Below are 13,261 nucleotides of genomic sequence, written 5' to 3'. Positions count from 1 at the left end.
GATACCATGTCATATATATGTGTGTGGGCGTGTAGTGTGGGTTTAAAGTTCGGGCGTTCGATACCACATTACACGTGACGGGTGGGTTTAAAGTTCGGGCGTTCGATACCACCCAGGGGTTAGTGATATATTTCGTTGTACACTAACGGTTGTTGGGAACACCGATGGGAAATTCGAAGTACCATTCCCTTGTACGATTGGTTAACCATGGTTATGTGTTGTAGTGTAGCATATTATATTGTTCGAGTTATATATGCTATTGTTTGTGCTAGCTTGTGGTCTTGGAGATTTAGCGTTATACTTTGCGATGGTATGCCATGTAAATTGCTAGCGTGTATGAGGTATTTGTGTAAGTGTTTGCAAGTAGGTATATTATATATGTATATGTATAATTATTGCATTCACTAAGCTTTATGCTTACCCCTCTCGTTGTTTACCTTTTTACAGGTATTGTGATTATGAAGCTAGCTAGTTGTAGACTAGATGCTTAGGTGCGCTTGGGCTCGAGGGGGTAGCTTTTGGATATTTGGACGCGGATGGGGGATTTGGTAGTCCCCGGGATTATGCTCTTGGTATTGGGTTGGGTTATTGAGTCTTAACTCGTATTTCTCGTGATCGGGTCATTATTACAAATGATTTTGTAAAGTGTAATTTGTGTGCCAATGGTCATGATAGATTGTTAAACGTATCATTACGATGTTATGTTTCGATTAAAATAGAGTTGAAAATGTATTGTATTAATGGGACCTAACTAATAAAAAAAAATGTACCCCGTTTTTGGTTAAACGGATTGGGGTTGTTACATTTCGTTCATTAAGTGGGTTAGTAATCTTGTAGAATTACTATCGGTGAGTGATCTTATTGAATCACTTGCATTGTTTTGGGTCCTAATATCCTTAGAAAGTTAAAACCGATCTGAGTTGCAGGTGATGAAGATGATCATGATGATCATGATGAAGATGAAGATGAAGTTAATGATGTGTCAATTAAAAGAAAGACAAAATATTCCACGTAATCATTTTAACCGGTTTATCCGGTAGTAAGTCATTTTTGTTTATATTGGTACACTTTTTATAAGTTTGTAGACGACAGTAGGACGCAAATAGGTATATTTGCGACATCAAGACATTTGAGTAAGTATATAGCCAATTTGTGGCTTTTTCCATATTAGAAATAATAGTGTATTAATATTTCAAAACCAAATAAAATAAAGTTGTAAATCATAACCTCACTAAAAGGCGAGGCTTTTGTACTTAATTTATAGGTCGAGTTTCCTACGGCCTGCTTCATGATTTTAAATTGTGGACGAAACATTTAGATTTAAATATAATTTTAATCGGTATGAACAAAAAGAAGAGAAAAACTCATACCTCACTTACACGGGATTAGGTATTGTTGTTGTTATATAAAGAAGAGACATACATGAAACTATTAATCATGGTTATTCGGGCCTATACGTATGTTTGATATTAAACCCCACAATTACGAACTTTTTTCAACTAAAAAAGAGGCAAAAGCCTGACACCAAGACACATAAGGCTCACATAAAGTGGGCCAAGATAAAAACTCCTGATCACCTACATTACATGAATATAATACATAGGAATTTAAAGAAAAATAAGATCCACTTTATATAACTCCCTCTGATCACATTCCTCTTGGATTAACTTTCCACACCTCAAATTCTGGTAACAGCTTTGAACACCTTTTTGATCCAGAAGTGAGTAAGCACTTTTACACCTACAAAAATGTCTACTACATGTACAATGGAATTCCTCTTTTCAGGAGCTTCATGAATAAGCTTGTTTCTCCCTCTCCAAATCTGCCACACCAATACATAACGGGACGCAAGGTTTATTTCATTTACCAACTAAGATCCTACACTGTAATTCGCCGAGATTAATGTGTTTGTTACTCCATTTGGGATTTGATCACTTAGATTCCACCATGCCAGAAAGCCAACCCCAGTCCACAAAAAGGACAGTCAACCGAATCGATGCTAATGCCCCGCTCAAAAATATTTGATCTTATTGGAAGCTTATTAGCCATCATCCTCCAAATGAAAATTTTTACTTTCTTGGTAAACACTTTACCCACTTGCAACTAACAGTAATATTACTAGAGCCAAGTATCACCTTGGCAATAATAGAAGAAAGGTGTTTAACCGAGAAAATACCTTTGTGAAACTTCCAAAACCATCCGTCCGGGCTGTCTGAAAGCTTTGGTGCTAGTTGCAGCTCTGCTTCCAATCTGTTAAGTCCGTCTTTTGTTCATCCTCTTATATGGGATAAAATTACCTATGATTTCAGATTCATCCCGACCCATTTGATCTGCAACTACATGTGTCAGATTCCACTTTTTATTCGAACGACTATTTCGGAATCACGGACGGGGATTAAGACCACCCACCCGATCATCTTCCACCCACGCACGCTCCGGGGGAAACCTATCCATCCCCGCAGGCAACGGGGATAAGTGAAAACCCCTTGTGGGATTCGAATGCAGGCAACCGGGATAAGTGAAAACCCCTTGTGGGATTCGAATGCGGGACCCCTACAGAAAAGTGTCAGCTTCCAATTACCTCTGATTTCAATTCATGTAATTAAATAGGTTGTATATAAGTTCACAACATGTGTCAGCTTATAAAATAAAACATTTATGAGCAACTTCAAAAAGTACCCGAGTGAGTTGCTCCGTTGTGGCTATCCAAATCCAGTCGTTTCATTGGCGAATCTATGATAAAAATTAAATAAGGTCCCAATTTTTTTTTTTTTTTCAACGCTAATTATATTTTAAGGATACTTAAGTGGTTGTTTACTTCTAAAAAACCATAAATTTCAAAAATATGTGGGATCCCATATTAAAATTTAGTGATGTCCAATACAATTTGAAGAGTAAATTGTATAAAAAATTTCCACCTATACACTTAAAGTAGCCATTGAGTTGTTTCACCTCTATGAGACCAGGCCACCTTGTTCATTTTCTCATGATCAGGTGGTTTGTGTCTACTTTTTGTGGTTATGCATATGGTCAGCCAACATGATTTTTCCACAATTTTCTGCGTCGAGACGATCTAATATTTTGCATGTATGTGATGTGACTTTCTCTGAGATCTTCGCCATCTCCTTTTAGCTTATATATCACAGACTCTGACTTGATAAAAAAAAAGTTACTAGTACAATATAGTAAGGTAGAATCAAAGTAATTAACAAACCAAAATGCAGTAATCTTATTCTTCATGTTTACATTTAAATTACATCCATACTTTCTTTGCCTAATGCATATCAATAAGCACACGTGTGTGAGAATCTTGTATTTGTTTACAGAATGGATATACACAATCCATACCTGGTTTCCTTCTCATTTTCCCTCCTGACCCACCAATATTAAAAAGCAGCCTGCTCAACACATTAAAAATATCCATATTAAAAATACGGAATTGGTTGGCTCTAGTAAAAGCAGACTGTTCAATACATAGAGTATAGAGTATATCCATAATAAAAAATGGCATTAATCACATTATTATATTACTGTTATAATAATATTATTATTTTACCATATATAGAAAAAAATTATGAATAGTACTATTCGCACGTTTTAATCACCTGTACATCGCGCAACAATGGTTATACACCGGTAACTATTCACGTGAACAGTACACGGTACCGTAGCAATTTTTTTATTTTTTTTTGTAACAGTTTTTTTTCCCATTTTTTTTTTCTTTTTTGTTTTCCTTTATATTTTTCTTCACCCGCAGCAAATATCTACTAGACAAAAAATATGAATAGTACCGATAGTTTCTTTATAATTAGCAGCAGCAAATATCTACTAGGCAAAAAATATGAATAGTACCGATTGTTTCCTTTATATTTTTCTCTACCCGTTGTAACAATTTTTTTTTTGTTTTTTTCTTTTTTGGTTTCCTTTATATTTTTCTCCGCCCGCAGAGATGCACCTATATTATTAATTTAAAATAACATTTAAATCTTTGACGGGTTATACCTTTTAGTTCGACTCGAGTTGCGCTTCAACTACATCATCGTTAAACTAAACGCAATAAAATACATTGAAAACCGAAACTCGGCGCGAAGCGAGAGTAAAGAACTAGTTATTATTATTATTATTATTATTATTATTACTAATGCTAATAATATGGACACTCAGTTTTGGTGTATACAGTCAATTTTGTACAAACAAATAGTCAATTTTGTATACCTAAATAGCCCGTGTATGCAAGCTGAACTTGCTGGCGTTCCCATGAACTTTGTGTCATTCCATAGTTTTGATTGCAGAAGGTAAATTTGAAAGATGAAGGTTTCTATTAAAAGATTGACGGTGCCTCTCTTTGAAATCGAAGTTGAACCTGCTGACACGGTTTGTATTCGTCTCAATTCCGATTGTTTATGTTTTAATTTTATCTAATCGTTATGTTTCTATGTCATTTGTATTGTAAGTTAGGGTTCTAGCGTGCGTGATCTGTAGTTTTGCTTGATAATGATTTTTTTTTTATAAGTATTTATTAATTGATTGATCGTGGAATTGTATTTTCTAGGGTTTAAGACTTCAAGTGACACTGCTATTAATCAGGGGAGAATTTAGGATTTTTATTTGCTATATGTATTTATATTAGATTAGAAGATTTAGTTATTCTAGTCTATACATCTGATTGAATTGTGATTTTTGGGCTAAATTCATGAAATTGGAATGTGAGTTATGTCATAGGATGGTGTTTTATCTGATAGAGAAGCTAATGGTGATCATACTTAATTCAAATCAAAATGTTTGATGCTTGCATGTTTGGTTTTGGTCTACGGCTATAGGCTAAGTTAAGCTACTTTTTGTGGAATTAGACAATTAGTTGGTGACTACAGAAACCAGTTGCAGTTTTAGTTGTGTATTTAGTTTTCAAGTATAAATAAATAGTGTGGTGCTAAAAAATAATTATCAGTTGTCTTGGTATATTTGATGTTCGACTAGCAAGTTATTAGTGAACTACTTGAAAGCACCTGACGTAATTTTACTAAATAACTTGAGATTATGTTTATGATTGAATCTATCCTAGTGAATTACTTTGTTAGCTGAATGTGAGTAAGATGAAAAGAAGTTATCACCTAACTGTTTTTTTTGTCAACATGGATTTGGTATGTGGAATATTTTTGTACTTACAGAATCATAGTTCGTTTTGTGTTTGCTACTATATAATATAAAATTAGTTAAATTGTTCTAATATACAAATCATATTGGAATATTAAAGGTACTTATATCAGATGTAGTCACATATTACTCAAGGAAATGATCAAAAATTTTGAACATATCCATGAAGAAAGATAGTAGTAATTTTACCTTATAACATAAATTCTCAATATTGAGCTCCTTGTCATGAACGCTCATAATTAGTTCAAACATATCTTCATCAATTGTCGCACATCTATCACGTGTGCGCACTGCCGGCTTACGTGTTATCACGGCTCTAAGGGGTTACGTATCGCTTGCAGCCTGATAGCATTTTCCGTACATTGTGATCCGGTTATAAGTCCTTGGCAAATTTGACCTTTTTGATGAAAATGTGGCTAAGACCGGTTTCCATGTGATACGGATACCGTATACCGTATAGAGACGAATATTTGATCTGATGATTTATGTATTTCGGATTAGGATTCGATAGGCGTATCACAACTCAACTATTAAAATAATAAATTATTAATATATATATTTATATATATATAGAGAGAGAGAGAGAGAGAGACTGCAAAGCTGATTTTAAAACCAAAAGTCAAGTTCATAATCGACTTTAATTGTTATTTTGGTTAAATTCTGTTTGTTGTTTTTTTTTTTTTTTTTTTTTTTTTTTTGGTTTTTTTCCGTATCTACAGAAGCCAAACAGAATTGAAATTCGCCTTTTGCTTTTGTATCGGTTTTTGATCTTGTTTCCCACAATTTCAAAACCGAATAAATTTGAAAAAATAGAAAACTGAACTGCCAAAAAACACCCCTAGCACAAGTTATGTACTCTTTATAGATATGAGCAAAGCACTTAATTATGTGACCAACACCTAATTACAACTTTTTGTTCAATATGTTTCAGTAACAAGTTGGATTAATATGTGACATTAAATGCTGTCGAGGACTGATATATTGACAAGTAATTTCAATTTTATCTAATTGTATGTATGATCGTGAGGATGTTTAGAGTATCTCAACTTTAGAGTTAAAGAGTGCCTATAGCATTTCCTCAGTTTATCTCAATTAATTTGAATTTTAGTGCTTGTGTTTTCATGTGTATCTATAGAATCTTAACTTTTGAGCCCATAGCAAATCAAGTGAAACAAAATGAAACTTATATATTAACGAAGGAATGATGTATGTGGGAGTAGATATCTGTAAAGAAATGTTTAAGATTAGAACATGCTTGTTAAAATCCCAATTAATTCCCGATTAATTCCCGATTAATCCCTTTTTAGAAACAGCCCAATTAGATTATCGTCAATGATGTCTGGGTCAAAATCGGATATAGTTGGTCAAAGTCGGATTTAGTCGCTCAAAATTAGTCAAAATCAAAGTTGATCGCGTTTCAATATATATGAATTTAAATTACAATTTTAGAGTATTTGAAGAATTGAACGATTAGGTTTATGTTTCTAGACATTTATGTTTGTTATCAACCCTTTACCGCCAAAAAATGTTTATACAACAACAACAACAACAATACCCAATTCCCCTAAAGTGGAGTATGGGGGAGGTTAAATGTAGACAGTCTTTCCTCTACCCTAAAGTAAAAAGGGAAGTCATTCCTTCACCCACGGATACCTATCGGTCCCCAGGTAGAGGAAGTCGTCCCTCCCTATTCTGTAGAGCAGAGAGGCTGCTTCCTAGGGACCTCCGGCCAGAAAGAACCATGAATTTTGATATGTGAAGTAAAAATAAACAAGCAAAGTTGATAAAATAGAAACTTTACCATGAATAATGTATACTCCAATACGATATGTATAGATAAAAAATCATATAATAATATAATGTAATATAACAAAAAATGTTTATATTTCTAGAAATTTATGTTAAAGTTTTCGTTTATGGTTTTTTTCTATACCTGCAAATATACCTTTGAAAGTTATTATTTGAATGTATAAAAACCAATCTGATTAATCCCCAGTTTAGCCGATTAATGTTCATTAGGTTCTGACCGATTAATTACCAATTAGCGGTTTTTACAACTTACGATTGGAATCTTGTTATCATACTTAAGAGGGAGATTTTGTTTAGCACATTAAACTTGTCAAAATTAAACGTTTGAGCCTATAGCAAAAATCACATGTAATAGAATGAAACTTATACATTTTATGAATGTTTTATAGATGTGTAAAAGAATGTGGGAGTAGATCTTTAAAAAGAAATGTCTCAGATTGGAATCTTATCATTCATATTTAAGAGGAATATTTTGTTGAGCACGTTAAACATATCAAATTCAAATGAAAAGTTATTATTTTTAGGGGGGGTTTTGTTGGTTGTGACCATAAAGTTGCTAAGGTGGAAGCTGTCTTTTTATTGGTTAGCGAGGGTGGCGTTTAAGATGTTCAAAAGCTTTGGCGGGAAGGCCTTTTTTAAATTGATGAACATAGTTCTTGTGTCGCTAATGTAGCGGCTTTTCGAGCATTTGACAAACTTGCAACATCCATTTCGGGAAAAACAGAAGCGATAACAAAATAAGATTTGTAACAATATATAAGTTGTGATAGGCTAAATTGAATAATGCAGTTTATATTGAATTGCTATTTTGTCGTAGTTATTCTGGTAATGTTATGTTAAGTTGATGTCTTTAAACATTTGTCATCAATTATGCACCTCTACGTACGTTTGTGCTCAATTTTCTATGCTAACCACTGCATATTGCCAGACTTTGCAAGGTCTTTGTATATAGTGGTAATATGGCGCGTTTTCGTGCAGGTTGCTGATGTGAAGATAAAAATAGAACGTGTTTAGAAAGATGAATATCCTGCTACACAGCAGATGCTTATTCATCAGGGTGATGTGCTCGAAGATGGAACCACTTTGGAAGACAACAATGTTGCTGAAAATTCTTCTATAGTCATTATTTTATCTAAGGTATATGTTTTTTAGTTTTTATTGTTTTTCTTGACTTAGCACAATGGTGAAAGCTACTATTGAAATGTAATTTTATTTATTTATTTTGAACCTTCACTACAGACTATGGCACCCTCTGGTGAAACTTCAACACCTGCACCAAAGGTCTTTTGTTTTCAACTTCTAATGTCCTTTTACATCTTTCTTTATCTTTTTGATTTTTAAATTTGTATGTGATATTGAATTGTCATGCACCTCAGATAAGTGTTACTTCTCCACCAGCTGCTGTCACTCGAGCTCTTCCTCCCGCTGTGACTGAGTAAGCATAAGATGCACGCGTTTCCTTATTATTGTGTATTTGGGTCTATTTTGTTGGGTCTGAAAAAAATTTGTGATATAGAATGTACTTCTCTATAATTGCAGGCCTGCATCTGTTCCTTCAGCTACTCCAATTACACATCACTTGCACGGGTTTATAGAGTAGTAATAGCTTCGATAAATGGTTATTTGTTCTCTTTTCTATGTTTATCCTTTTTATTTTCCAAGTGCTTATACTTGTGGGAAATATGGGGAAAGACGAAAATCGGATTGTAACCAGAATCTTTATGTTTTATTTAATTTGCACCTGCTCTGTATGTTGGAACTTTTAACTTTGTTTTTGTATGACAATAGTGTTGTTGGTCTTTTATATCCACATACTGCGAGTATGCACTAAAAATTTCATATTTGATTTGATTTGATTTTATTTGTTTTGTAACTGCCACATCAGCTTTCTCTTCACTACCTCCCATGGCATTCTCATAACATACTACTACCAATCATGATATCCTTCCGGGGTTATCACCAAAATGCCCAAACCAATTCCCATCCTTGTGCTGCAATCCAAAAAAAATAAAAAATTGCCAGAATGCCTTCGCAAGACGCAAGACGCCTAGCGCCCTAACCTTAATAATTAGGTTAAATGAACTTTTTTACCTGGCAATTCACACACACACACATACATCACGCAAAACGCAAAAACGCAAAACGCAAACACGCAACAGCAAGTTCAAGGTCCATCACCTTCACAACTTCGTCACCACCTTCACTACCACCAGATCCATCACCACTTCCACTACCACCAGGTCGCTACCGTCACCACCTACAATACCACAGAATCCGTCTCAAGCTATCAAGCTATTCACCACCACCACAGCTTCTAATCAAATTAATTCAAGCTATTTACTATGGCAAATAACCAGGTTAGTCCTTTCAAGTGTGTATATGTTCGTTATATCTATATTTTTTGTGTTTGATGATAAATGTGTTTGTGTGCACACCAACTGTTCGATGAGATGAAATGTCTGTGATAATCACCAACAGTTTAGAGTAAGCTATGCCCTTGATAATCAAGGGTATAGATTTGTGTGTATATGTTGTGGTGAAACAAACATTATAAGCTCGTCCAATACATGTTACTGTCCAGGCACAAGGTTCATATTGCGCCCTTGCGTATTGAATTTAAATGGACGCAAGCTTTGTTTTGCGCCCGTTGCGTATCGAACTTAAATGGACGCAAGCTTTATTTTGCGTCTTTGCGTCTCGATTGTTTCACACGGAAGATATGTCTTGCGTCTTTGCATTATTCATGCTGATGTTGTTCTTACTATTACAGGGATATGTGGAAGCCAAATTGATGATGAAGAATATGTTGTTATAGGGCATGTCAAGAAAGTCATGACACAAAATCAAATAAAAAAATTTAAAGAGACGTGTTTTGGACCATGGTTGGATCTTGAATACGTGGGTAAAGATTAAAAAGAAAGTCCTTTGGTTTTGTAGGAGTGATTGGTGATACGATGACAATCAAACTTTAAGAGGGATAAAGATTAAAAAGAGTGCTGGAAATTCATTTACAAGACGTAAGTGCTTATGTATGTTTTAATAAAGTAATACTTAAGTTCATTTATAATTTATGTGTCTTGCATTTCCTATGATTTCAATAATAGACTTTGTTAAGTGGGTTGTGCTTGAACACACATAATTTAACTTTTATGATGCCTAACTAATTGTCACGTTTTATTATGAGGCAACTGATACATGCGTGATTTAGGTAATTCTGGAGCGTTATAAGTATATATGTTGCACTAGTTGGACATATCATGTGTTGTTATAATATCATCTTCATTTATATGTGTTTCTGAAGAGTTGCGATGCAAAAGTATATGAATGCTAAATCTCTATGTTAATGTATTGGGTATGCATGCTTTTCTACAAGTGATGTTCCTATTTCGTCTCAGTTCTTGCCGGTGCTACTTGAATTTTGTCACACTTTATAATGGATGACTTTGATAGTTTCTTTTATGTTTAAATTTACTTAACAACTTTCTTGTGATGCATATGCTTTATAGGTCGTGAACACTAATACTGTTTGAACACTTTATGTATACTGTACATTACTTGGACTAATATAATGGTCTCTCTCTCTTTCTCTCTCCTTTTCTTTTATAACTAAAGACTGATAATGGTGATGGTTCTAAATTTGAAGTTGTTGAGACTTGAGCATGTGTTTCTATGTGTGTTAAATTTTGTTGCAAGCTTCTTTTTATTAATAGTACATATAAATATATAGGCAATTTGAAGCATATTTGACCTTATGGTGTTAGAGCTTTATAATTGCCCATTGTAAGAAACCATTCCTATAAATAAGCATGTTGCTTCCTGAAAGTGTGATCAAAACTAGATTAGACAATATACACATTAATGTCTAGCAGAAACGACTTGACTTCGTATATGTTCTTCAACTTCCCGAGGGCTTACAAGGTGGTGGATCTTTGGAAGACGTTTAAACCTTTTGGTGCGGTTAGGGATGTATATCTTGCGAGCAAGAACCTAAGGAATGGTGAAAGATTTGCCTTTGTTCGATTCGCAAATGTTACTGATAAGGATAGGCTGCTCAGAACGTTGGAAACGATCACTATAGAGGGTAGGCTTATCAAGATATTCAATGCTACATGTAGAAGACCAGTTACTCCATCAACAAAAGGTAACACCGATGAAAGAGGTCCAAAAGATAAGGGGATTTTTTTCAACAGGTTTCAAGATGGGATAAATTTTAATGATGTGGTGGCCAACAAGGGTGAAGATCTACGTGAGAAACTCAATAACAAAAGGAAGGTAGATGAAGAAGCTAATTGTCGGACAATGAATAGCAGATGTATCATGATCGATGAGAGTGGCAGTAACAATGAATTATTTAAAAGTGCGATCGTTGGAGATGCAATTAACTTGAAGGTACTCCAGACCCTAGACTCTATTTGTTCGAAGCTTGGATTTAGTGATGTTCAGATTAAGTTACTTGGGGGCCTAAGTGTTATGATCATCTTTAACGCAATGGATGCTGCTAAGGGTGTCATTGATGATTTAAACCACCCCATTAGACGTTGGATCAATAAAGTTATGATGTGGGATTCATCGAGTTGGCCGGAAGGTAGAATGGTATGGTTGAGAATTACGGGCGTTCCTCCCCATTGCTGGACAGAGAAGACCTTTAGGTCGATCGCTGAGTGGTGGGGGGTTGTGTATGACCTGGAAAACTGCAAGTTATTGGGTAATCAGAAACTCTCTTATGGTAAAGTGTTTGTCAAACTTACAAATCCTGGAATCGTGAATGAGGCTCTTAAACTTCAACACAGGAAGTGTTCTTATTTCATTAATGTCGTAGAAGAAGGCAAGAAATTTCCTAGTTTGATTGATGACGGGGATGATCTATCATCCAATCCGTTTGAGTATAGTACTGAGTTTGTAGACTCGGATGATGTTTCTATCAATGGAGATGGTACAGACCCAATTGATGAAGATGAAGACATTGAAGATGATGCATCCATCAAATCTGAAGAAAACATATGTCCTGAATCTGTCCAGATTCCGGGCTTCAAGCCTGCCGGATTCGATGCCGGATTTGATGGTGTTGATAAGGAAAAAGCAGCTGAACAGTCTCCGATGGGTGAGGATCAAGAATCAAGGTGTTTTGGCATTGGTCAGTTGTTTGAGGAATTCGAAGAGGTTGTGGTTGAGTCAGCGTTTAATGATGAGGGTAAGCGTGATAGTAATACGGCTGAAGATATTCCCAATGGCATGGAAAACGAAAAGGTGGATACGGCCGAAAAGGTGTCAGGAGAATGCAATCAGGGATCTGGGCAAAAGAAATCTAAAAAATCCCTGGTGGATGTGGGCCAATTAAAATTGGGATGGACAAGGTGGATATGGGCCATAATTGCCCAACAAACCTAGTGGATCAACCTTATCCCTCTTTGGGCCAAACTAATAACTGTGATGATACAAATAAAACTCGCTGTAACCTGACCAAAAAAAACAATTTAAGAGAAAATAAAAAGAGGAGTGAAGCTTCTGTTTCTTCACGTGGTAGCAAGACGGTGGAGGTTTCGATGTGCAGCAATTGCTACTGGGATAAGGTTGGTAATTGGAAGACGTCATCGCGTATTATGAAATTGAAAAACATGGCTAGAAATGGCATCAACCCCAATTGTGAAGGGAAGTTCAAGTGTAGGGCTTGCAAAAAACGAACAGAGAAGAGAAAAAAGAAATCAAAAAGATCAGAAGGTTCGAATGGAGGGGGTGTTTCGATAGGTGGCTCTGTTAGCAACGTCGAATTAAAAGAGTATGGGGAACAGATTGGGTTGGTTTGGCCCAACCATCAGTAAGCTTTCCTTTCCCTCTTTTTCGTTTTTTTTTCTGTTTAATAATGAAGCTCCTTTCGATTAATGTTAGAGGATTTGGTGTTGAGGGTAAAATTGGGTGGGTAAAAGGGATTTGCATTAATAAGAGACCAGATATTGCTGCATTCCAAGAAACCAAATGCAGATTTGTGGATGATTATTGGGTACAAAATCTTTGCGGTCATCCTGATTTCGGGTACATCCAAAAGGAGGTGGTAGGGAACTCTGGGGGTATGCTTATTATTTGGGATACGAATCGATTCAAGGTAAACTATGCAGTTGGAGGAGATTTTTATTTAGCTATTCGTGGAAAGTGGTGTGGCTCAGAACATGACACTATTCTTGTTAATGTTTATGGACCACACAATGATGTCGATAAAAGAAAAATGTGGGTTTCCCTTGATTCACTATTAGGCAATATTGATATGGGTTGGGTACTATGCGGAGATTTTAATGAAGTTCGT

The 13,261-nt window shown here is 35.3% G+C and overlaps 1 protein-coding gene across 1 annotated transcript; it reads left to right on the top strand.

The window, feature by feature from the left end:
- Positions 1–4,250: 4,250 nt before the first annotated feature.
- Positions 4,251–9,876, top strand: LOC139870186 (uncharacterized). The gene is made up of 7 exons (XM_071858027.1): positions 4,251–4,374; positions 7,942–8,100; positions 8,203–8,244; positions 8,340–8,398; positions 8,503–8,559; positions 8,626–8,711; positions 9,734–9,876. Exons 2-7 carry the CDS (start codon positions 8,005–8,007, stop codon positions 9,874–9,876), a joined length of 483 nt encoding a protein of 160 aa, XP_071714128.1. The 5' UTR covers positions 4,251–4,374; positions 7,942–8,004.
- Positions 9,877–13,261: the final 3,385 nt, after the last annotated feature.

This window comes from Rutidosis leptorrhynchoides, chromosome 10 (genome assembly GCF_046630445.1).
Source record: "Rutidosis leptorrhynchoides isolate AG116_Rl617_1_P2 chromosome 10, CSIRO_AGI_Rlap_v1, whole genome shotgun sequence".
In the NCBI taxonomy this organism is placed as follows: Eukaryota; Viridiplantae; Streptophyta; class Magnoliopsida; order Asterales; family Asteraceae; genus Rutidosis; species Rutidosis leptorrhynchoides.
This window is presented reverse-complemented; position numbering and strand designations above follow the sequence as displayed.

Coding starts and splice junctions, on each gene's coding strand:
- LOC139870186 (XM_071858027.1), top strand. CDS start 8,005: ATGCTTATTCATCAGGGTGATGTGCTCGAAGATGGAACCACTTTGGAA. Junction 8,399..8,502: donor CTTCCTCCCGCTGTGACTGA/GTAAGCATAAGA, acceptor CTATAATTGCAG/GCCTGCATCTGTTCCTTCAG. Junction 8,712..9,733: donor ATTTAATTTGCACCTGCTCT/GTATGTTGGAAC, acceptor TTACTATTACAG/GGATATGTGGAAGCCAAATT.